Source organism: Chiloscyllium punctatum, chromosome 40, assembly GCF_047496795.1.
Source record: "Chiloscyllium punctatum isolate Juve2018m chromosome 40, sChiPun1.3, whole genome shotgun sequence".
In the NCBI taxonomy this organism is placed as follows: Eukaryota; Metazoa; Chordata; class Chondrichthyes; order Orectolobiformes; family Hemiscylliidae; genus Chiloscyllium; species Chiloscyllium punctatum.
Window position 1 is genome coordinate 55,249,714 of NC_092778.1, and position 26,937 is coordinate 55,276,650.

The window sequence follows — 26,937 nt, forward strand, 5'->3', positions numbered from 1 at the left end:
TCCCCTGCAACAGCAAGAAATGTAAAACTTGTGCCCACACCTCCCCCCTTACTTCCCTCCAAGGCCCCAAGGGATCCTTCCATATCTGCCACAAATTCACCTGCACCTCCACACACATTTATTGCATCCGCTGCACCCGATGTGGCCTCCTCTATATTGGGGAGACGGGCCGCCTACTTGCGGAACGTTTCAGAAAATACCTCTGGGACACCCGGACCAACCAACCCAACCACCCCGTGGCTCAACACTTGAACTCCCCCTCCCACTCCACCAAGGACATGCAGGTCCTTGGACTCCTCCATCGCCAGACCATAGCAACACGACGGTTGGAGGAAGAGCGCCTCATCTTCCGCCTAGGAACCCTCCAACCACAAGGGATGAACTCAGATTTCTCCAGTTTCCTCATTTCCCCTCCCCCCCACCTTGTCTCAGTCTAATCCCTCGAACTCAGCACCGCCTTCCTAACCTGCAATCTTCTTCCTGATTCTCTGCCCCCACCCTACTCCGGCCTATCACCCTCACCTTGACCTGCTGCGCTTTTCCAGCTACACATTTTCAGCTCTGATCTCCAGCATCTGCAGTCCTCATTTTCTCCTCAGAATCAGGAGGAACTCACTCAGACTATCAAGTTGAAAATTCTTGATGTGGTCTCCTTGTTGAGGGTGGTAGGATATGAGCCTGCACATGCAGTTAATGAGGCTGGACATAAACAATAATCCACCTTTAGAGGCATCTCGCCAATGCACAGTGAGAATGTCCCCTCGATACCCAGAATTTTTTTTATATATAGAATCCCTACGGTATGGAAGCAGGCCCTTCAGCCCAACAAGTCCACACCGACCCCCCAAAGAGTATTCCACCCAGACCCATTCCCCTACATTTCCCCTTACTAATGCACCTAACCCACACATCCCTGAACACTATGGGCAATTTAGCATGGCCAACCCATCTGACCTGTACATCTTTGGACTGTGGGAGGAAACTGGAGCACCCGGAGGAAACCCACGCAGACACTGGGAGAATGAAAATAGGAGTTGCTCCTGACATCAAGGTGGATTCTTCCAGATTTCTCACCATAGTTCAGGTCATTCAGACATCCTTAAGGTTTCATGCTGTAAAAGCCTTCCATGAAGCACCTTGGGAAGTGTTGTTAGGTTAGAAGGTGCTATATGAATACAAAGTTGCATTGCAAACTGAAACAAACCTGAAGTTATTTGCTGTGGGTTCTCTTTGTGGACTATCATTGTCAATTACACATTTGGATATTCTCTTCTAAATGTGAAAATCGTCAACAGAGTCCTTTTAACTTGTAATTTTATTATAAAAGTGCAACTTGTGATATTTACTGCCTGGATGGTCATGTTCTTTCATGTCCCTCCTGAGTACATATCACATCAGTGACGGGCATCACTGGCTCAGCCAGCATTTATTGCCCATTGCTAATTGCCCAGAGGACAGTTAAGAGTCACCCACTGTGGGTTTGGAGTCATGTGTAGGCCAGACCAGGTAAGGATGGCAGTTTCCCTCTCTACAGGGCATTAGTGAAACCAGATGGGTTTTTCCAACTCTCGATTCATGGTCATCCTTAGAATCTTAATCCCAGATTTTTACTGAATTCCATATGCCGCCATCTACCTTGGCAGGATTCAAACCTGGGTCACCAAAACATTACCTGGGTCTCTGGATTAACATTCCCGCGATAATACAACTTGGCCATCACCTCCTCTTAAATTTACACGCTGTATCCTGTAGCGAATCAAAATAGCATTAGACATCAAAATAAACCTAGTCAGCTTGCCTTGAGCTCATTATATCCTTTCATAGAGAAAAGAATATCCAAATCAAGCTTAAAAATGTACAAGGCTATAGTGCAAGATCAGGAGAATGGGATTAATTGGATAGCTGCACAAAAGAGCTGGCACACAGCATAGACTGGCCATTCTTCTATCATTCCAGAAAAATAATACTCATCTCCCTCCCTTCAAAACCAACTGAATAAAGACAAAATGCAGGATAGCACTGTGTCATCCAGGTCACAGTTTTAATGATCTAAAAGACTGTAGTAGCTCATGCCCAATAGAGTAGAATTTCTTCAACTGGCCTCAGTGCTCCTTGCTAAAGAGTATTCACTAAGATTCCGACTGCTTCCTGGTTTATCGTTCAGTATCTCCTGCCTGAGAGAGCCTAGGTATGGGAGATGGTTGTGACTGACCTCCATTACAATGCATAGTCAAAGAGCCCAATAGACTGTCGAGAGTGACTCATGTGGAGTGCAGCGTCCACCTGCAAGTTGGAAGATGGGGAGCCAGAAGGTCAGCTGAAGAAACAAATTACTCTTTTCCTACACAGAGGACCTTCGATTATCTGAATATCGGATTATCCGGCAAGATTGCAAGGTCCTAATGTTAGGCTAAACTATATTATCTAACACTCTATTTCCGGAATTCGATTAACTGAACTAAATGCTCCCCACCCATGTCCTACGCATAAGTGAGATACCTCTATTTTTTCAAAGGATGTGGGCATCAGTAGCAGAGCAAGCAGGTGTTGCCCTTGAATGGAGGAGCCTGCTGGGCCATTTCAGAGGGCAATTAGGGGTCAGCCACATTACTATGGGTCTGGAGTCACATGCAGGCCAGGCAAGGAAACTCGACTTCCTTCACAAGCCTTTTTGGGATTGAATCACTTGGGCTTTTACAACAATTGGGATAATCGTAGTCATGGTCACCATTACACAGTCTTGCTTGACATTCCAGATTCAACAGCTGAAATTAAATTTAAGTTCTACAAGCTGCCAGGGTGCAATCTGAACCCATGCCACCAAAGCGTTAGTATGAATTACTCAGACCATTGACATTAACACTACACCACCATCTCTTTCAAAGCAGATGAACAAAACATGGAGGCTCTTATTAAAGAGGCTCTTTAAACGTGCCAATGTGGACATGATGGGCTGAATTGCCTTCTGTGCTGGTAACACTTCTGTGATTAAAAGGACAAGAGCAAGGTATTAGGGTATTTAAAACCAGGTTATTGTTTAAAGCCCTAAAATTATGGAGATTATTTTGGAGGTGATGATTAAGCCAGATACAAGCAAAACTAAATGTTGCCAGGGCATTTCCAAATGGATTTTGGTGACTAAGGGTAAGATCTTGACCAAGTTTGGACCACAGTTCAATAACATGAAAAAAGGGAGTTGAACTCCAGAGATGACATGGGGATGATTACCATCGATATGATGGCCACATCTGACTGAGTATTTCACCAAGACGCCGAGGCAATGGTGAAGCAAATGGGAGTCAGGGAGAGAATTCAGCACTGGTCTGAGTCATGCCGAGAACAAGAGAATTAAGTTGTGATTGTTACTTAAAAAAAAACCCAAGAACCGCAGATGCTAGAAATCAAAAACAAAATCAGAAATTGCTGGAAAACTTCAGTTTACTCCTTGCCCTTCCCTCGAACATAAAGATCAACTTTTCTTAGCTACGATCCATTCTAAAGAAGGGTCACTGGACCCAAACATTAACTCTACTTTCTCTCCACAGATGCTGCCTGACCTGCTGAGTCTTTTACAGCAATTTAGGATTTTGTCATTGTTGCAGGTTGATCTTCTCAGTGCCAGAAGATCATTACAGCAGTTCCTCAGGGTCAGATCCAAGGTCCAATCATTTTCAGTTGCTTCAATGACCTTTCTTATACAAAGTCAGAAGAGGAGTATTCACTGAAGGCTGCACTGTGATCAGCACCATTCTATTCACTGCTCCATTTCCCATCTCAAGGGCCATTAGAGATAGACAATAAATACTGTCCTTGCCACACTTACACTCAAAAAATGAAGCAAGAGGTCCACTTAGTTGGACTGAAACTGTTGAGATCCACACATTTGAAGCTATTAAATTAGGTTGACAGCCAGGACTGAACACTGCTTCAACTCTCGCTAACCCTACTCACACACCACAGCGAGCATCACTGTATAAATTAGTCTTTGGTAGTCTTTGAATTGCCTTCCCATTCAAGAAGGTCAACATTGTTTTCATGCTAATTAACATTTTTTTTAAAAAAAAACTTGGTTCAGCCCAGATAACTTTTAATATAAGATGGGTAAACAGAACGACAGATCCAAGTCACCTACTCCAACGACAGGCTTTTTTACCTTTTTACAACCTGTCCTGCTGTGGACCCAAACATACCATGTAAACTCACAGAGGATGTAATGAAATTCTCAGCTCCTTCCAAAGGGTTCCCAAGAAAACTCTAGGATGGGCAGTACGGTGGCACAGTGGTTAGCACTGCTGCCTCACAGCGCCAGAGACCCGGGTTCAATTCCCACCTCAGGCAACTGACTGTGTGGAATTTGCACATTCTCCCCGTGTCTGCGTGGGTTTCCTCCAGGTGCTCCGGTTTCCTCCCACAGTCCAAAAATGTGCAGGTTAGGTGAATTGACCATGCTAAATTGCCCGTAGTGATAGGGGTAGGGGTAAATGTAAGGGAATAGGTCTGGGTGGTGGTGGGTCGGTGTGGACTTGTTGGGCCGAAGGGCCTGTTTCCACACTGTAAGTAATCTAATCTAATATTATTCCAGTCTTACAATGCTCACATCATGTCCTAAGCAGCACAGGCCACATGCTTTATGTACGTACGTAGCCATTCTTAGTTTTATTCTGAATATTACTCTTAGGACAGTACTGTTGAAAAATAGCTGAAACGGAACATGCCCCCCACACTCCCACCCTTTTCCTGGGGATCTGTACCACCAACCTGCCACTCATTGATGGAAATATAACATTCCGTGATCTCTACCCTTGAATGTTTCTGAACAATAGGAAAGATATTGTTAAACTTGAAAGGGTTCAGAAAAGATTTACCAGGATGTTGCGAGGGTTTGAGTTGTGGAGAGAGGCTGAATAGGCTAGAGCTGTTTTCCCTGGAGTGTCGGAGATTGAGGGGTGACATTATAGAGATTTATAAAATCATGAGGGGCATGGGTAGGATAAATAGACAAAGTCTTTTCCCTGGGGTGGGGGGAGTCCAGAATGAGAGGGCATAGGTTGAAGTTGAGAGGGGAAAGATTTAAAAAGGACACGATTGTCTCAAACTGGTATGCATCTTGATTGTTAGATTTTGTGTCATCCTCACAACTCACCTTCTGTGGCCTTGACAATTTTTAAATAAACCAATTATCTACTCTCCTGAAGAACTGATGCGATTGATTGTAAGTATTAAAGTCGATTGAAGACTGTTGTCTTCAGTGAACAAAAACAAGCAGTTTGAGGGGAACACTTATTGCCGAAAGTGCTCAGTTATGAGCAACATACGTAACCAGGCTTGCCCTAAAATCAGAAACTTGGTTGAGTTTCTTTTTCTGACATTTCAACAAATATTTCCTCCGGTTATAAAGGTGAGACACAGAATGAAGGCAGCTGTCTTGTCGAAGATCCCCTGCAGCACGAGCTGTTTTCAAAAGCAGCTGCTCTAATGGTGAGAGAACCTATCAACTCAAACAAGGGAAGTGTGAAACCATGAAAGGGGTTTTCATTTCCTGAGGTGACACAAAATTGCTCACTGATGGATAAAGTCCAATGAGGAGATTGAAACAAAAATCACAGAAAATAATCCTTCTGTTTCCAAAAAAAGTTACTCAAAAGTAAAAAAGAACATTATATAAAATTTCTTCAGAACACTACTTTGGGCTCAACTGGAGTATCCAGCTGCATGTGTCACACTTTAAGTAAACTCAATGGGGAGACCGTAGAGAGGTACATGAGAATGGTCCCAGGATTGAGAAATGTCAGTTGTGTCGATAAATTGTAGATGCTGGGACTGTTCTCTCTGGAGAGGAGAATGTTGAGAGCAGATTTGATAGAAGCTTTTAAAATTATGATGATCTGGACAGGGGTAGATAGGGAAGGACTTTTGGTGGACTGATAATAAATGAGGGGGCACAGGTTTAAGTGGAAGGATCAATGGAGACTTAAAAAGGAGAATGTTTTTCACAGGGAAATGGCTAAGGTCTCAGATATGCTTCCCAACAGGGTGCGGGAGACAGGTTCAGTGGACACATTCAAGAAAAAGGAGACAAGAGTGTGGTGCTGGAAAAGCACTGCAGGTCAGGCAGCGTCCGAGGAGCAGGAAAATTCGTGTTTCAGGCAAAAGCCCTTCATGAGGATGTTGGAATGTTTCGGATGCTCCCTGACCTGCTGTGCTTTTCCAGCAACATACTCTCGACTCTAATCTCCAGCATTTGCTGTCCTCACTTTCATCATATTCAAGGAGGAATTGGTTTGTTATCTGGAAAGGAAGGAGGTGTGGGATTACAGAGAGAAGGTAAGGGAGGTGGCGTTCAGTAAACTGGAGTCATACAGGCCCTTCGGTCCAACTCGTCCATGCTAACCAGGTTTCCTAAACTGCGTCTCATTTGCCTGCCTTTAGCCAATATACTTCTAAACCGTTCCTACTCCGTTATCTATCCAAATGTCTTTTAAAATGTTATAATTGCACCCACTTCTATCAGTTCCTCTTTTTCCACTGGAGAGTCAGCACAGGAGCTAGATGAATAGCCCCCTTCTGAACTGTGTCACAGTCTGGGGCTCCTGACAAATTGACTGTAGCTTCCTGCATTTACTCGTGAAACGTTTATGAGCTAGTGAGGGGCAGAAATTCATTCCCAGGTGATGTTATGGAACAGAGAGAATCAGATTTCCTTCCTGTTGCATTTTCAGCTGCACTGATGACAGTGGAATCAAGCATTAGGTTCTGCACAGACAGGCAGCTAAACCTAAATTGCCTGACATGAATTCCAACAGTCTTCCAAATATCAGGATGTAGTTCATTCCCTTGGAAAGTTGTATTCAGGGATGATTTAGTCAATTGGAAGCAAACATGGATTGCACTGTTAGAATCTGAGGGAATCTCATGAGCTAGCGTCAATAGTTGATCTGGATGCAGTTTGCTCGCTGAGCTGGAAGGTTCATTTTCAGACATTTCGTCACCATACTAGGTAACATCATCAGTGAGCCTCCGAATGAGGCACTGGTGGTATAGCCCGCTTTCTATTTATGTGTTTAGCTTTCCTTGGGTTGGTGAGGTCATTTACTGTGGTGACATCATTTCCTGTTCTTTTTCCAGGTGGTGATAAATGGGATCCAAGTTAATGTGATAGAGTTCCGGTTGGAATACCATGTTTCTAGGAATTGTCATGCATGTCCCTGTTTGGCTTGTCCTAGGATGGATGTGCTGTCCCCCAGTTGAAGCAGTGTCTTTTCTCATTGGTATGTAAGGATATTAGTGAGAGAGGGTCATGTCTTTTTGTGGCTAGGTGATGTTCATGTATCCTGGTGGCTAGTTTTCTGTCTGTTTGTCCAATGCAGTGTTTGTTATGGTTTTGCAAGGTAGTTTGTAAATGACATTAGTGTTGTTTGTTGTCTGTGTAGGGTCTTTCAAGTTAATTAGCTGCGGTTTTAGTATTTTGGTGGGTTTGTGGGCTACCATGATGTCAAGAGGTTTGAGTAGTCTGGCAGTCATTTCCGAGAATTCTTTCATGTAGGGGAGAATGGCTAGGGTTTCTGGACGTGTTTTGTCTGCTTGTTTGGGTTTGTTGCTGAGAAAGTTGATCATTTGGCACAAGTATCAAATCAATTTTTAATCCATAACTTTCTCCCTTATCTATTCCCCCCATAAGTCGCTCCACATTCTGAGCAAAGATCAGCACTGCCTCAAAGTAGCTCTCTGACTGCCAAATCTGAAAGTTGTGGGTTCAAGTCCCACTCCAGAATTGGAGAACAAAAAAAATGTTGAAATTTGAGTGCAACACCAAGGAAGGTCTGCACTAATGTATTAAACCAAGGCTTACTTGGATACAAAACAGTCCCAGGGTACAATAGTGAAGAGCTGAGGAATTCACTCTGGAGTTCTGGACTAGATTTATCTCTTGATCAACATCGCTGGCCCTTAACAACATTGCTGTTAATGAAAGCTAGCTATGCACAAATTATCTTTGAATTTGAATTAGCTTTATTGACACATGTACTCCCATGAGTAGTTTACAAGTCACTGCTAATGGTGCCATCTTTGGTACAAAAATGTTCCTAGGCACAGATTTTGCAGAGCAAATTCTTAGGAAAAGGTTAGAAAAATAAAGAAATACACATGGTCTGGTGTGTTTCCTATGATACAACAGTGATCAGAAAACACCAATTTACATGTACTGTAAAACACTCAGGCATGTCCCAAGGACAGGCGTTATATAAATACAAGTCTTTCTTTCCTTAATGTTTTTGCAGCCAGCACTTTTGTAGGTGTGAAAGCTGTCATTCTGCTTCACAAGGCATTGCGAGAGAAAACAGGAGAGTCTGTTTATTTCGATACTTATCTTCCCCATAAGTAATAATTATGTGTCTTTGCCGATTCAACGCTATGCTACTTACTGAAGAATTTAAAATATCCTGCCTTAAGGATAAAAAATCTTCAAGTTGATTTTAACGCGGCCAACTCTGAATGCACAAGTTGGCAATGTTTTCTAAGCTGTCCACATTTAATTTTATAAATAAAATAGTGAGGCGGCTGAAGAGAAAGATTAAAAGCATTATTAGTTTTGCGAAGTTAAATATGGCCATGCACTGCTGGAAAACAAACTGACCCATCCTCAAAAACAGGCTATAATTTAATTCTGTATGCCAAGGGAATGTTTGACAATTAATCAATGGGTACACTACTTAGCTTTAAAAGGATCTAAATTTTGATCAGAAGCCAAGCCATTGGTGTTGTGCAACTTCATTTACTCAGAGGTAATAATCCCAATGAAAAGTCCATTATCATCAAACTGGTGGATGGATTTGACAAGTAGCCAACTACTTGCTAAGTATGCTGCAAGACCATATTTGGTCCATTCTGGAATGGGTGATGCTTGCCAGGTTTAAAGTATAAATGGTAATGCAATAGAGACAGGTTCAATTGAGGAATTCAAGAGGTAATGGGCTGATTACTTGGACAGAAATAATGTGCAAGAGTACAGGGAAAAAGCAGGAGATTGGCAGGAGGTAGGGATACTTACTTGAAGAACTAGCATAGGTTTTATGGACTGAATGGCCTCCTTTACAAGGATGGTATCTGGGACTTCTGGGGTTACGTTACAAGCAGAGATGGTTCAAATTAGCCTGTTCTGTCTAGGATTTAAAATTTAGAAGGTTAAGTGGTGACCTCAGAGTTTAACAGCATGGGAACAGACCCTTCATTCCAACTAGTCCATGCCAAGCTAAACTAAACAAGACCCCTTTGGCTGCATTTGGCCTATATCCCTCTAAACCTTTCCTGTTCATTTATCTTTCCAAATGACCTTTAAACATTGTAGCTTTACCTCCATCTAAGTCTTCAAGATATGTACAGGAAACGTCAAGATAGATAACCATCTTCATTGGTTGGGGATCCCAGAACGAGGCACATAGTCTGCAAATTAGGGCCAGACCATTCAGGAGAGATGTTAGGAAGCACTTCTATACATAAAAGATGGTCGAGATTTGGAACTCTCTTCCATGAAACAGTAATTGATACTCGATTAGTTGTTAATTTTAAATCAGTGTTTGCTTCACAAAACATTTATCTAAGATATTAAGTGATATGGGCCAAAGGTAGGTACGTGGAGTTAGGCCACAGATCAACCACGATCTATTAAATGGCACAGCAGACTTGAGAGGATGAATGGACTACTCCTGTTCCTATGTTCTTCTGCTCCTTAAGACCTGTGATTCAGTTTGTGGTCCTTACACAATTGCTGTGACATTGCCAGAATATTAAAAGGATACATGGCCAGTCGGAATATGGAATATGCCAGACCTGAGTTACAGCCACCGATCCACATTGGCTCAAATTTCAGTTGCATTACTTGGGATTCTGGGATACGAACTCATGTTTTGAGGATAATATTTAATCTAATTTCTTTGAAAACCAGTGGCCTAGTTGGATCATTAAGAGCAAGCAAAAAGACAGCATTTATAAAGTTGGACCTCCCAGCAGGGCGGATATGAGCAAACTGCAGAGGCAAATCAATCTGGTGAATCTCTATAGCACCTTTATACCGTGGCTGCAGTGTGTTCTCTTTTTAGCATACACTGGGGCAAGTGTCTGAGGGGTTAATCAACAAACCTCCCCAATCCACAGCTTCCATTGCTTATCCACAAGGACTGGCTGTTTTCAGGAAGAGTTGCAACAGGGAGCTGGTGGGAGCAAAACATCGCATTAGCACTGCGTGAACACTTACAAACACAGCCAAAACACATAAGAGCAGGCCACTTTGCATTGAATAAGATGGCGGCTGAGCTGACTTTAACCTCAACTCTACATTACCTGCCTATCCCCGATCATCTTTCATCCCCTCAGTAATCAAACATCTAACTACTTCTAACTTTAAATATATTTAAAGGATTCTGCATGAACGGCCTTTTGAGGAAGGAAATTCCAAAACCTCTCAACCCTCAGAGAAAATAAAAATAAGGGAAACATTTAACTTATGACCCCTCATTCTCAATGGTCCCACAAGAGGAAACATCCTTCTCACATCCTCCAGGTCAGGTCTCCTCAGGATCTTGTGTGTTTCAAATAAGTCACTTCTGTCTCTTCTAAGCTCTAAAGGATACAGTCCACTTTCTCTCAATCATTATTTGCATTTCCCGTTTCTTTCTTCCAGGCAGCAGAGCTGTCCCCTCTACATTCAGAGCACAGAATCGCCAGCTTCCTCAGTAAAGCAATGCTTTAATTTTGAGCAACTTGAGCGAAGCTGTGGAGCGCTTTAGGGAACATCTCTGGGACACCTGCACCAATCAACCACACCGCCCTATGGCCCAACATTTCAACTCCCCCTCCCACTCAGCCGAGGACATGGAGGTCCTGGGCCTCCCTCACCGCCACTCCCTCACCACCAGACGCCTGGAAGAAGAACGCCTCATCTTTTGCCTCGGAACACTTCAACCCCAGGGCATCAATGTGGACTTCACCAGTTTCCTCATTTCCCCTTCCCCCACCTCACCCCAGTTCCAAGCTTCCAGCTCAGCACCATCCCCATGACCTGTCCTACCTGCCTATCTTCTTTTCCACCTATCCATTCCAGACTCCTCTCTGACCTATCACCTTCATCCCACCCCCACTCACCTATTGTACTCTATGTTACTTCCTCCCCAACCGCACCCTCCTCTCATTTATCTCCCCACCCTTCAGGCACTCTGCCTGTATTCCTGATGAAGGGCTTTTGCCCGAAACGTCGATTTTCCTGCTCCTCGGATGCTGCCTGAACTGCTGTGCTTTTCCAGCACCACGCTAATCCAGAATCTAAAGGATGTAGGCCGAGCCTATCTTTTTCTCATGAGGCAATTTATTTGTACACAACTCAAACATACTCAAAACTAGTCAATAAGAAAACCGTTGTACACCAGCGGCAGCATAGTGGCTCAGTGGTCAACATTGCTGCCTCACAGCACCAGGTACCTAGGTTTGATTCCCCACCCTTGGGCAACTACTTGTGTGGAGTTTTCATGTTCTCCCTGTGTCTGCAGGAGTTTCTTTCAGGTGTTCTAGTTTCCCCTCACAGTCCAAAGATGTGCAGGATCGGTGGACGGACCATCTCCATGCTAGGAGAAAGTGAGGACTGGAGAGTCAGAGTCCAAACGTGTGGCACTGGAAACCTCACAGCAGGTAAGGCAGCATCTGTGGAGCAGAAGAATTGATGTCTCTTCATCAGGAATGACTCTCCTGCTCCTTGGATGCTGCCTGACCTACTGTGCGGTTACCAGTGCCACACTCTGAGACTGTCCATGTAGTTTTGGTGGATTAGCCATGGGAAATGCAGGGTTAGGATGCTTTTAGTTGGGTTGGTGTGGAATTGATGAGCTTAATAGCCTACTTCCATGCTATAGGGATTCTATGATTCTAACTTTAAGAAAATGGTTACACAGTTCTAAAATTACCGATTAATAATCCAGAAGCCCAGGCTAATGCCTTGAAGACATGAGTTCAAATCCCACTATGGCAGTTGGTTGGGACTTGGGCCAGGAGTGGCACTGGTGCCCATGACTCCTGCCTCTGACCTGAAACTGCTCCCTTACAATATCCCAGTAAACTGCTGAGTTCAAGAACAATTAGAGACAGGGTCCTAATAGACTATTAACCCAGAGGCATGGGTAATGCTCTGGGAACCAGGGTTCAAAACCTGTCATGGTAGATAGTCAAATTTTTAATTCAATAAAAGTCAGGAATTAAAAGTCTAACAAAGACTGTGAAACCACTGTCGGGAAAATCCCATCTGGTTCATTAACGTCCTCTCGGGAAGGAACCTATCATCCTTTATACCAACCCTTCTAACAAAGGGTCACTGCACCCATTGGCTTTCTCTCCACAGATGCTGCCAGGCCTGCTGAGTTTTTCCAGTAATTTCTGTTTGTGTTCTGATTTCCAGCACCTGCAGTTCTTTTGATTTTTTTTTAAAAAAGTCTATAATCTTACCTGGTTTGGGCTATATGTGACTGCAGACCCACAGCAGTGTGGGCAACTAGGGATGGGTAATTAAGTGATGGCAAGTGACACTCCCATCCAATGACTAAAAGAAAATGGTGGGCTTTGCCATTGACACCGATATCCCTTGACGAGGATAACAGATAATGCAAATCTGACACGTTTTTGTACCAAAAGCAGCAACTGACTCCCATTTTGTATTCTCACTTCAACTGGGTATTAAATGAGATGCATGAAAGCAATTTATTTGAAAATGCAGGTAAGAAATCCACTTTTAACTCAAACACGTACTTCTGTGCTCCATGTTGCCTCGAATTCCATTGTAAACCGTTTAAAACCCGTGATGAGATCTTGACACAGACTGGGGCCATCCAGTGAAATGGGATTCCTCACAAGCCATCCAATCAACATCATCGGTGTTTATGTTTTCACCCCAGGCTGTTTCCAGGCCAGCTGCCAATTTTATTTCTTTCCTGTTACCGAGGTATTTAGTGTGTTTTAGCTGCAGTCTATCCTCTAGTAAATGGGGGTAATCAGGGTCCCATAGAGGACCGCTGTAAATACAAACATTTGTTAAAATGTAAATCATTGGAAAGGAAAAGAAAATGACCCCCAGGTGAGTAAACGCCATGAATACTTACTCCTTATTTGATGAGAACTCAAAAGCTTGTCCAGAAACAACACTAGCCTTTATCCCCCTCCCGGGAGGCCAAGAATACCAAATTATCCTGGAAAGCGATAGTCAACATAACGTTCCCAATATAAACTATCTGCACCTTTAATAATAAACCCAGCTACAGCTGATAGCAAGTGGTGAGAGGAGTGTGTTAATGTTTAGCTCCCATCAAAAAGATGCCAAATTTGAGGAATCTCTCTGCAGGCATGAGCTCTGATAAGGATTTTATGTCTTGTTTACATTATAGTCTTCCAATTGTGAAGCTCTGGATGAAGCACACCTGCAATCAACATACTTTACCAGTTTGAAATGTGCCAGAGTTGAGGAAATATTGATCAGCGAAGGATGCATGCATGGGAGGAGGCTATTCAGCCTCTTGAGTTTGTTCTGTCACCTCATGGGATCACACCTTATCTGTCCCTTAACCCCAATTGACTTGCCTTGGTTTTGTAACCTATAATATTCTTCCTTCGCACTATAACTAGGGTCTTCCTTCTTTCTCAAGGGGATACAGTAAATCCGAAGGAACTATTCTGTAGAAAAATAGGAGTTATTGCCAATGTCCTACCCAATATTCATTGCTCAACCAAATTCTCAAACAGATAACCTGACCATTATCCTATTGCTCCTGTTGGGAGTTTGCCGGCCACCACATTCCCTATGTTACAACAGTGGCTGCGCTTCGAGAAAGTGACTTGTCGACTGGTACATATGGTTACCGTAAAAGGCGCTATATAAATGCAAGTCATTTTGTTTCTTGCTTTAGAGATAATCTCTAGCTGTTAGTTGCTGATTCCAGGACAGAGAGCAGAATCGAAGAGCTTAAGTAGGATCTGTCAGGAGTACACTGAGAAAATTCACCCTCACAAACAGAGGTGAAGAGGAAGTTCACAGAGTTGTCATGGTGCAGAAGGAAGCCATTCAGCCCTCTGCACCTGTACTAGCTCTTTAATGAGCATTATGACCAAGCGTCATTCACCTGCCTTTTCCTACCAACAATTCCAGGAATGGGACCCAATAGGCATCAGACCTGGCTGCCTCGTCTGCCCACTGTATGAGAAATTGTACCAGGGCTGAAAGAGGCCCCTTAGTGACAATTAAAGGTCCAGTTATCAATGGCTCAATTGTCCCAAGACAGATGGGGTATGTGGCATCACCCTCTGTGTAAAATTGCAATTGGGTTGTTACCAGGTAGATAGGCTTTAGCAATGGCACCAGGGCACACAAAATTTTACACCCTGCCCCCCTGCCACCTCACCACTGGAATGGCACACAGTTCAACCCTAGGTTTTGTGCCCTTTAGTCACATTGTTATAACTGCCAGTTTGAGTAGTTTCCCTTTTATTATTCATAAAATTTGCAAAAATACATCACAAAGTATTTCAGCTTGAATATTATAGCATTTGCAATAAAAGCCAACTGATCTCTGTGCAACATTTCCCATTCAAGTGCTTCAATCTGACTATAATAATCATCATATTTACAACATCTATTCTGCGTTAGGTATACGGTCCAAAATCGAAACATTTCAAATTGGAAGTTGGTGAAATGCAATAGAAATAAATTTCTCTCTCTCTGCCATGTTCCACTCTGAGGTGCCCTGATGCATGTTCAAGACTCTTCATGTTCATAGAGTCATACAACACAGAAAGAGACCCCTTGGTTGAACCCAGTCCATGTTGAACATAATCCCAAACTAAATAGTCTTACCTGCCTACTCCTGTTCCATATCCTTCCTAATCATGTACTTATTATCAGCCTGAATGATTTCCAACAGTTTCCAATCCCTTATTGGATAATGGCCTTAGAAAGTAACCAATCCCCTTGTGCCTCTGAGGCAGTTTCTTCAAGATTTATTGTGCCGTTCAGTACAAAATTGTACAGTCATACAGTGCAGAAACAGACCCTTCAGCCAGTCATGTCAGCTGGCCAACAAATACTAAACAGCACAAATCAGGATTTCCTTGCACTTGGCCCATAGCCTACAATGCCCTTGATAACGTATTCCTGGAGCTTGGAAACTACTAGATTGCAACACTTGGTCAAAAACACTGGAAGACCTGCAGGTTTCAGGCAACCAGCTTCCTTTGCCAGGCTGAGAGTCCTCCAGCCACAGTTGGTGCCTTTCCCAATGTACATCCCCATGTACAGTCTGTCCTATGGCACTGAGTTTCTTGGGTTGAACCTCAACAAAAAGCATAACATCTCTCTTCAGGTCTTCTTGGAGAGACAGTCCCTTTCCCACTACAGCCCTCTCAAGGGCAACTTAGCGATTGGGTTATACTCCACGTATAACGCCAGGTTATAGTCCAACAGGCTCATTTGAAAGCAATAGCTTTCGGCACATCCTTCTTCAGGTGGTTGTCAGACCAAAAGCTAGTGCTTCCTAATAAACCTGCTGGACTATAACCTGGTGTTGTGAGATTTTTTAAACTTTGTCCAACCCAGTCCAACACCAGCTCCTCCACATCCATGTATGTAGGAAGAGTCTTTCTCCCACCCACCAACCTTGGTGCTTGTTTGGACTTCTGGGCGATGAGACATTATGCCAAATGATTTTATTGGACAGGGATGGGGCTCTTTGTCTGTTCTCATCTAGTTCACTAGATGGAGAAGTACAATGAGTAAACTGTTCATCCAAAGCAGTTGCAAAAGCTTTAGTTCACCCTATCCAGCACATTACAGTCCACAGCACAGTTTAGAAAGGTTGATAAAAGGTAACAGACCAAAAGCTCCAAAATGGCACTTAACTTACAGTTTCAAGAGTGCTCAGTGGTGAACATCTTATGGTGAATGGTGGTGGACAATTAAACAACTCACTGAAAGAGGAGGCTCCACAAATATATCCCCATCCTCAGTGATAGAGGAGCCCAGCACACCAGTGCAAAAGATAAGGCTGAAGTTTTTGCCGCAATCTTCAGCTGGAAGTGCTGAGTGGATGATCCATCTCGGCCTTCTCCAGTGGTCCCCAGCATCCCAGATACCAGTCTTCAGCCAATTCGATTTACTCCATGTGATAGCAAGAAACAGTTGGAGGCACTGGATACCTCAAATACAATGGGCCCTGATAAAATTCCAGCAATAGTACTGAAGGCTTGTGCTCCAGAACTTGCAGCTTCCCCTAGCCAAGCTCTTCCAATACAGTTACAACACTGGCATCTAACCGACAATGTGGAAAACTGCCCAAGTATGTCCTGTATATAAAAAGCAGGATAAATCTAACCCAGCCAATTACCACCTAATCAGTCAGTCTACTCTCCATTATCAAGAAAGTGATAGAAGAGTGATCAACAGTGCTATCAAGCAGCACCTGCTCAGCAACAACCCACTCAAGGATAACCAGTTTGGGTTTCACCAGGGTCACTCAGCTCCTAATCTCATGACAGCCTTGGTTCAAACATTGTCAAAAGAGCTGAATTCCAGGGGCGAGGTGAGAGTGACAACTCTTGACATCAAGGCTGGCTTTGACTCAGTGTGGTATCAAGAAGCCCTGATAAAATGGAATCAATGGACATCAGGGAACAAACTACCCAGTCAGACCAGACACATAGGAAGGTGATCGCGACTGTTGGAGGGTCAGTCATCTCAGCCCCAGGACATCTCTACAGGAGTTCCTCAGGGTACTGTCCTAAGCCCAACCATCTTCAGCGGCTTCATCAATGACCTTCCTTCCATCATAAGGTCAGAAGTGGGGATGTTTGCTGATGATTGCACAAAATTCAACACCAATCATGACTCCTCAGATAGTGAAGCAGTCGGTGTCCAAATGCAACAAGATCTGGACAATATTCAGACTTGAGCTGACAAGTAACAGTCTTGCTACACAAATACCAGGCTATGACCATTACCACCTAGAAACAATCTAACCACCATTCCTCGACTTTCAATAGTATTACCATCACTGAATCCCCCATATCCAACATCCTGGGGGTTATCATTGACTAGAAACTCAACTGGACTCCCCACATAAACATGGTGGCTATAAGAGCAGTTAAGAAGCTAGGAATACTGAGCGAGTAACCCACCTCCTGACTCTTCAAAGCCTGTCCCTTATCTACAAGGGACAAGCCTGGAGTGTGATGCAATACAAACCCCAACCCCCCACACCACCCCTTGCCTGAATGGGTGCAGCGCCAACAACACAAGAAGCTTGACACCATCCAGGACAAAGCAGACCACTTGACTGGCACTGCATCCACTTCTTCCAGCACCAACACTCAGTACACACTGCAGCTATTATCTACAAGATGTACTGCAGATATTCAATGATTCTCAGACAGCATCTTCCAAAACCACGACCATTTCCATCTAGAAGGACAAGGACAGGAGATAAGTTGGAACACTACCACCTGCAAGTGCCCCTCCAAGCCACTCTCCATCCTGACTTGGAAATATATCAGTGTTCCTTCACTGTCGCTGGGTCGAAATCCTGGAATCCCCTCCCTAATGGCATTATGGGTCAACCTACAGCAGATGGACTGGAGTGGCTCAAGAATGTAGCTCACTACTGCCTCCCGAAGGGCAACTATAGATGGGCAATAAGTGTTGGCCACCCATATCCCATAAAAATAAATAAACAATTTAATTTAAAGATTGTAATCTGAATTGGGGCACAAATGTGCTGTTTTTCAGGTGGTGAGCAAATTACACAACAGCTAAAAGACAATGCAGAATAAAATCTTGTGAAAAAGACAAAAGGATTTGTTGCTAGCCACTGAGGACTCATGGGCATGGGAGGAGACATAGATATGTTCTTTGCATGGCAGCTTGAAAAACATTAAATCATGGGGATTTTGATGACTATGATGTCAATTTGGAAAACTGCAGAGGATCAACAAAAGACAGTTCATTCCAGGGAACTGCGGCAGCTTTGTGGTTCTTCCACAGAAGAAACAGAGCACACAAGCAACTTTCGAGGCCAAGAATCTCTTTCCTGAAAATCTTCGTGCACATAAAACCAACACTCCTTTAAGATGGAGAAACACTTGTCTTTTCTGTTCCATGAGAGAAACTTTAACTTCAAGTGATGATTTACTGAAGTATCACCTTCAATTTGTCAGGGAGTGTGTTCATTCCTTTGATAAAAAGCACTGCTCAACTTTGTTGTTGGATGGAGATTTAAATTGCTTCAGATGTCAAGAACCAACAGCAGTTTTGTCTAATTTTCGTTGTGGTTTTAACAGAAAGAAATGATTCAGGCACCATCAATTTTCCCTGAGCAAACCTCAAATTTCTAGTAAATTACCCCAATTGTTACACAACAAAATGAAAACTCTGTACAGTAAACACTCAGGTATGGTGTAGAAAAATATACTGACTTTTAGACTAGATTTTTCAAAACAGCTTTTATATTGGTTGACATAATCAATTTCCAGCCCATAATACTGCAAAAGTAAACATGATAATCAAATAGTTTTATATAAAAAAAACCCTTGCACCTATAGTCCGCAGATGTTGCCAGACCTTACCCTGGAAGGTAGAGGTGTAGGGTTGGTCTTAGAGAGGTTTATAAAATCATATAAAATAGAGGGGCACGGACAGGGTAAATAGCCAAGGTCTTTTTCTCAGGGTAGGGGAGTCCAAAACTCAAGGGCATAGGTTTAATTTGAGAGGGAAAAGATATAAAAGGGACCTAAGGGGCAACTTTTCACACAGAGGGTGGTGCGTGTATGGAATAAGCTGACAGACGAAGTGGTGGAGGCTGCTACAATTACAACATTTAAAAGGCATCGGGATGCATACATGAATAGGAAGGGTTTGGAGGGATATGGACCAAATGCTGGCAAACGGGACGAGGTCAGATGAGGACATCTGGTCGACATGGAAGAGTTGGGGTCGGTTTGTGTGCTGTATGACACCTAGTGCTGAGTTTCTCCAGAAAGTTCAGTATTTGTTTCAGATTTCCAGCATTTGCAGTTCTTTGTTTCATTTTCAACATCCTAAAATACTTCCCAGTCAGCAGAACACTTTATTGAAATGTGATCACGATTATAATGAAGGAAACATAACACTCAGGGTGCTCAAAAGCTCCTACAAGAGCAATGTGAATGGAGAGACATAGCGTCAAAATAAAGGGATCACCCAATGAAGCCAGAGATAAAGTTGATCGGTCAGTAGAATTCTCTTCCCTAGAGTGCAGCTAAGGTGAGGCTGTTGAACAATTTCAAAGCTGAGATGGATGGATTTCTGCTGTGGCCATGGGTATGTTCCCTGAGCTGGGAAGTTGATTTACAGATGTTTCGCCCACTGTCTGGGTGACATCTTCACATGGGTTTCTGATTGACAAGGGAGTGAAGGAATACAGGGGGTTGACAGGATGATGCCAGAGTTTGATCAGCCACGATCTTATCAGATGGCAGAGCTGATAGACCTGCTCTCATTCCTATTTCATACATTCATTGAATAATTCTTGGGGTGGTGATGGCCGAGTGGTGTTATAGCTGGACTGTTAATCCAGATAATGTTCTGAGAACTCAGGTTCAAATCCTACCATGGTGGAATTTGAATTCAATAAAAATGTGGAATTAGGAGTCTAATGATGACCATGAGTTGAATTGTCGGAAAAGCCCAGCTGGTTCACTTTAGGGAAGGGAAACTGTCATCTTTACCTGGTCTGGCCTACATGCGACTCCAGACCCACAGCAATGTGGTTAACTCTTAACTGCCCTCTGGGCAATTAGGGATGGGTAATAAGTGCTGGTCTAGCCAGCAACAACCTCATCCCATGAATGAATAATAAAAAAAAGCTATAATCTGTTTGTGGGCAGGCCACTGGGAATAACTCCCCTGTTCTTCTTCAGAACAGTACCATGGAACGTTTTCAACCCCCCACTCAGACAGGCTTCAATTCAGCCTCGGATTTGAAAGACAGTACAGCATTCCTTCAGTACTGCACAGGGCAGTCAATGAACTTTCTGCTCAATCTCAGGAGTGGGACTTGAGAGTACTTAGGAGTGAGTGAGTGCACGCACAAACAACACAGCCACATCAGCTGGTTAAATATACTCCATCTAGGGTGAGGGAGGAGCTGGATTCCAACCACATGAACTCCACATCAGGATTGATCAGTGTTTGTTCTCTGCTGTGGCCATCTAGTTAATAGTTTTAATTGAATTATCCTTATTGAGGGTGAATGTATTGTCCACTGAAACTGATCTTAAACATATTCGCTTCCAGAGTGTCAAAAGTTGAGCCCATGTGTCCCTGTTTGCTATCTTGGGATAATCAGACATGTTTGCATTATAATTCCACCACATTTCATAATCCATTAAATGACCAGCCATGTCTTGTGTGTGTTTTTTTTTCCCTGAAGACAAGAAATGGAATGCGTCTTGGGAAAAGCAGTATTTTGCACTGAATATAGTTTTCACTCTTCTGCACCACTAGTAAAAGTTTATCTACATGTTAGCATCCCTACCAGTTGCAGAAACATAATTTTGGCCACAAATTGCTGGGTGTATTCGCCAACAGCATCTCCTTCTTGAGTTCCCTGCCTGAAGGAAGGTCCAGCTCCAGCCACTTCCACCTCCACCACAGTTAGGGCGAAGAGTTGACCCTCAAAACCACCCCAACCTCAGGGAGACACTCTGGGGCTGTTGGTTCTCATCTGGTTCACACCAGCCATCCAGTCGACTGAGTCAATGGGCTGTGGGAGGTTTTGTAGTGTCCAAGGATGTGCAGGCTAGGTGGGTCAGCCATGGTAAATGCAGGGTTATGGGGATTGGGTAGGGGGCTGAGTCTGGGTGGGATGCTGTTCAGAGGGTCAGTGAAGTCTCGATGGGCCAAATGGCTTCTTTCCCAATTGTAGGAATCCAATGGCATTCCTACACACTGCACAACGAGCAGCTGCTTTGTGTAAACTTGACTTGCATTTGTGTGGCACCTCAAGTGACCTGAGAATACTCGACAAATGTTCACAGACAATAAAGCGCTTTTTGAAGTATACTCAGTGTTGCATTGCAAAAAAATGCAGCAGTCAATCGCAAGTTTTTACAAATAGCAACAGCTCGGGCAAGTTCCTTTGGAAATGTGTGGCCCACACAGACATGAAGATTCCATGCACACCAAGTGGTGTGGTTATTGAAACAACTTATTAGCTTCCAGTTTGCATGTTGCTGCCTCGCAAGGATCTCAGAGGTCTGCACTCCAAAAAATATAAATTAGAGGGAGTATTGATCCCGAGGGTTACCATTGATCAGAATCTGGAGCTGGACTCGTCATATAAATAACAATGGTTACAAGAGTAGGTCAGAGGCTAGGAGCAACTAACTCATCTCCTGACCTCCACCCCAAAGCATGACCATCTACAAGGCTCAAGTCAGGAGTGTGATAGAATACTCCTCATTTTCCTGGACAAGTGCAGCTCCAATAACACTTGAGAAGCTGGACACCATCCAGGACAAACTGCTTGATTGGCATCACATCCACAAACATTCAATTCCTCTGACACTGATGTTCAGTAGCAGCACTGTGTACCATCTACAAGATACAATGCAAAAATTTACTAAGAGTGTTTAGACAGCACCTTTCAAACCCATGTCCACTTCCAACTAGAAGGGCAAGGGCTAAAGATAGATGGGAAAACCACCCCTACAGGTTCCCCTCTAACACCATTCCGACTTGAAAATAAATTGCCATTCCTCCACTGTTGAATCCTGGAATTATCTCCCTTATGGAAGTTGTCAGTCTAGCAACACCAAATGGACTGCAGCAGTTCAAGAAGGCAGCTCACCATCACCTTCTCCAGAGCAACTAGGGATGGGACAATAAATGCTGGCCAGCCAATGATAGACAGCCCATGAATTAATTTTTAAAATACCTAAATAGATAGTTAATCTGTTTCGAAATGATTTTGATAAATATTGCTCCGGTGGCGATCTCCCCTACTGGCCTTCAAAATCGTACCATGGGGCTTGTTACATCAACTGGTGGCCAGGCAAGGCTTTGGTTTAGAATCTCATCCCAAGAGAAGGGAAGCCAATACTCTACGGCACAATCTGAGGGAAAACTAAAAGTAACTACTTAGAAGACAAATGATTTAAAGAGTAGTTTTTTTTATAAATTAGATTCCCTACAGTGTGGAAACACACCCTTCTGCCCAACAAGTCCACACCAACCCTCCAAAGAGCAACCCACCCCCCCCTCTGACTAGTGCACCTAACATTATGGGCAATTTAGCATGGTCAATTCACCTGGCCTGCACATCTTTGGACAGTGGGAGGAAACTGGAGCACCCGGAGGAAACCCACGCAGATACGGGGAGAATGTCTGTGTGGAGTTTGCACAGTCACCCGAGGAAGGAATTGAACCTGAGACCCTGGTGCTGTGAGACAGCAGTACTGACACTGAGCCACCGTGCTGCCCCGTTAGCACAATGGCTTTGACAATTTTTTTACCCCTCATTCTTACAACATGGAATTTCTTACAGCAAATGATGTCATTTCATCCTCTGACTTCCTACCCTTCTCTTCTGAAGGCTCTAGGATACAAATTCAAGCCATGAGCAAGCTCTTAATGTCATCCAAGTTATATTCAGGCCAAATGATTGTTACCTATTTAACTTGTTGAGAACATTCAAGCAGAGTATGATTGGATTAAATATTAAGGATTTCTAGAATTGTGGGGATAGTATAGGGAAATGATGTCACAATCTAGACTGCAGGGTACAAATGCTGACTCCTGCCTCCCATTATGTAATGTGTTGATATTGAGCTGGAGTACAGTATCCAGCAGGAGGTGCTAAACAGCAAGCAGGAAAGGAAACAGATGAGTGCAGTCAGCAAACCATTACCCAGACTGCTTTTTCTAGACTGAATTCATTGCGACAGGAAGCAATGAGGCAAAAGTGAGGACTGCAGATGCTGGAAACCAGAGTTTAGATTAGAGTAGTGCTGGAAAAACACAGCAGGTCAGGCAGCACCCGAGGAGCAGGAAAATTGACGTTTCAGGCAAAAGCTCTCCATCAGGAATCAGGAAGCAATGAGGAACAAGTCATTGATTGCCTTTAAGACAGAGACTGACAGGTTTTGATTGATATGGTGATCAAAATTTACTGGGAGAAGGCAGGAGAATGGGGTAGATAAACATACCAGCCATGATCGAATGGTGGAGCAGACTCAATGGGCCAAATGGCCTAGTGCTGCTCCTATATTTTATGATTTTATGGAGCTTAGTTGATTCACTGTGGACTGGGTTCAAAGCTGGAGTCTTGAATTCTATATATTGTATGTTTACTCAGTCAGTGGATGAACCCAGTACCCTCCAATAATTTTCAATTAGCCTTTTGACATCAGAACTAGTTACACCCAAAAGTGTTGGAGTCTTTCAGCGCTGTTTTGCAGAAGTATACAGAATACATTCTTCTTTCTACATTTACTCCAGGAACAAGGCACATATGGCAAGATCCATTATCACAGCTTTGTGCTTAGCTACTCTTACCAAATACATTAGAAGTGTAAACGTGTCGGAGCACATAAAACACCAAATGTTTCACAAAATATTAAAGCAGGATTATTCAGTTCTAACCTCTCAAAGTACAAATGGAGGACAAGTGTAAGTCAATTTCGTGCTCAGTAAAGGAGAGCAGTGTTTGAAACAATCGACCTCAAAACACTGTGGTCATTGGTGATACAATCAGAGATTACAGCAAGAGAGTCAAAATCATTCAGCGCAGAAAAGGTCCTTCAACCCATTGAGTTTGTGCCAGCCAGTCTACAATAATCCCACTTTCCAGCACTCAGAGTATTAATCATAGAGGTGTACAGCACAGTAACAGACCCTTCAGTTCAATTTGAACATGCCGACCAGATATCCCAAGCCAATCTAATCCCACCTGCCAGCACCCAGCCCATAACCCTGCAAACCCTTCCTATTCATGTACCCATCCAGATGCCTTTTAAATGTTGCAATTGTACCAGCCTCCATCACTTCCTCCTGCAGCTCATTCCATACACGCACCACCCTGTGTATGAAAACTTGTCCCTTAGGTCTCTTTTATATCTTTCCCCTCTCACCCTAAACCTCTAGTTCTGGACTCCCCCACCCCAGGGAAAAGACTTTGTCTATTTATCCTATCCATGCCCCTCATGGATATGAACCTCATCCCATTGCCTTCAATGTTAAGATATTCCAAGTGCTTGTCCATATTCTTTTTAAAAAGATTGAGAGGTTTCCGACCTTTACTTCCCTGCTCAGCAGTCCCATACAGATTCACCCTCGAGGTGAAACATTACATCCTCAAATCGCCTCCAAACCTCCCATCCTTCACCTTAACATGAAGCTCTCTGGTCTTTGACCCTTCAACTAAAGGGAACATCTGTTTCCTATCTACTTTGTCCACGCCTCTCATCATCTTAATCTGGCCACAAGATGAATGTACATTCAAAAAGAATGAGAGACTTGCATTTATCTAGCGCCTTTCATTACCACAAATGTGCCAAAATGCTCTCATGAAGTATACTTATGAGGGGTAGCCATTGCAAGACCATCTCTCATACTTTGACTTTCAACGGGATCAGAGGTGGAGAGCAAATAGGCAAAGGAAAATTTTCAATACCTCAGTATTAACTGACCCTACCCTGCACTATATCCTTAAAAATTGTTGCATGCTTGGAAACCATCAGACAACCACCACTGATTGAGAGTCTCCTCAATCCAGGATATGTGCACAGACTTCTGACAGAGACATCAATGGTCGGGGATAATAGGATACGACTGGGAAACAACCATTTTCGCTGCGCTTAGTTCAGATTGGTGTGTCAATAGTTCATCAGAACAGGATGAACCGTCCAAAAGATAACGCAGGTTGATCTCAAACGCCTGAGGCTGTTTTAAACTATCCACAGACCGCATAAATTATTACAGAAGCAGAAAGCTCACACACCCCATCTCAGCAGCCTGAATTTATAAAGTAGGGCACACTAGCCAAGTGGACCAGATCAAATTTCTCTCGTATTTAAGTTTTGCCTTCCGTCAGAGAGGAACGAATTTAATTCAACTTGTTACTTTCCAAAAGCGAGTCAAATCCACCTGTGAGAGCTACTGAAGTCACAGTCCTGCACGCTGTCAGGATTGATCTATCTGCCGCACATTAAAGATTTTACGACAATAAACAACTTTAGATTAGATTAGATTTACAGTGTGGAAACAGGCCCTTCGGCCCAACATGTCCACACCGACCCGCCGAAGCACAGCCCACCCATTCCCCTACATTTACCCCTTACCTAACACTACGGGCAATTTAGCATGGCCAATTCACCTGACCCTGCACATCTTTGGACTGTGGGAGGAAACCGGAGCACCCGGAGGAAACCCACGCAGACACGGGGAGAATGTGCAAACTCCACACAGTCAGTCGCCTGAGGCGGGAACTGAACCCGGGTCTCTGATGCTGTGAGGCAGCAGTGCTAACCACTGTGCCACCGTGCCGCAAACTTGAAGGGAAGTGGTAACACTATCCTTTACACTGTTCGCGAGTCTTTGGTCAAGGCTATAATACTGCCCCATTCCTTTGGATGTCTGCAGTTTTCATTGCACTTTTTCCAGATCAAAGCTGAACAGAAAACAGTGTTCCACCGTCTCATAGCTTAAAGTGAACCTCTCAACATAGTAGAAGGCTTTAGATTTGAGAAGCATTGGAAAACCAAAAGCAAACCATGCTGTATATCATGTTTAGCCAGAGCTTGTGAATGTGGGAGTGAGGCAGGTTTGAGAGAGAGAGTGTGTGTGGGAAGGGGGTGAGAATTCAGAATTCTCGCTGTTAGGGAGTGTTTAAGTTAGCATCAAATTACACCTCTGTACCTGCTCACTCCTTATCCACATCTCCGCGCTCAAAAACATTCCAGCACTCCAGGCTAAGATAAACGTGACACTAATTGGTTCTCAGAGACCAGAAAGATTACAAAACGAAATGAAAGTTAAATGAGCAATTTCCCTTCATTTTAGGTCCTCTGCTGTAACTTCTCACACAGTGGGGTAAAGAAAATGCCAGTCATCAAACCAAGAGCTTCACTTACTGAAAGTACTTGCAATTTTTCTGTTGTTTGTGAATTAGTTAATCACGAGCCGAAAAAAAGAATTAGTTTTGAAGCACTCAGTTTCAGCTATCCACAGGCACAATGGCCCACATTATAATACAGACCTTCAAAATCAGACAGAATCCCCTCTAAGTGGTCATTGACAGAGAGCTCCGACATCCTGCACGTTATCCCCAGCAGAGGAGTTGTCAAATAAGGTCCAGGGAAATGTTAGGAAACTCGACAGAAGGAATGAAAAAACACGAGAAATTCTAACGTTTGCAAACAGCTGAGGGAGGTCGCCTCTGCCTTTGTAGATCTGAAAGTTCTCCCTCTCCCTGGAAGCCGGAGCGCAAGTGTCTATGTACCTCTCAAGTCTCCACACATGCCAAATGCTTTCAGCTGCATGCAAGGCGCAGTTAGGGGAAAAAAAAACACACGAAGCAAATGGTCCGTCCCTCCCCACACATTCGGGTGAAAGGCCGGCCCCATCAGCACATTGGCTGGATCAGATTCGCGCTTCAGCTACCTCCAGTGATCAAGGTTAGCTCGGATGACAGGGAGGGGGAAGGGCTGAGGGAGGGGGAAAAGACCTCCAACTTTAAACACATGACCCACATAAAACTTCAGAAGTTGAACTGTTCGATGAAACACAGATCAGAAACAACTAGTTAAATAAACACACACACACACGGATTCTCTTCCACGTACTGCTGGATGACTACAGAAAGAAGAAAGATTTCTTTTCAAAAA

At 43.6% G+C, this 26,937-nt stretch overlaps 1 protein-coding gene across 1 annotated transcript in view; it reads right to left on the reverse strand.

Annotated features, from left to right (window-relative positions):
* Nucleotides 1–26,620, reverse strand: part of LOC140464628 (neuronal-specific septin-3-like) — a 408,811-nt gene extending 382,191 nt beyond the window's left edge. Inside the window, exon 1 of the mRNA XM_072559949.1 lies at nt 26,310–26,620. Coding sequence (XP_072416050.1) covers nt 26,310–26,364 — 55 coding nt within the window. The 5' untranslated portion in view covers nt 26,365–26,620. The remainder of the gene's footprint in view (nt 1–26,309) is intronic.
* Between the last annotated feature and the right edge of the window lie 317 nt (nt 26,621–26,937).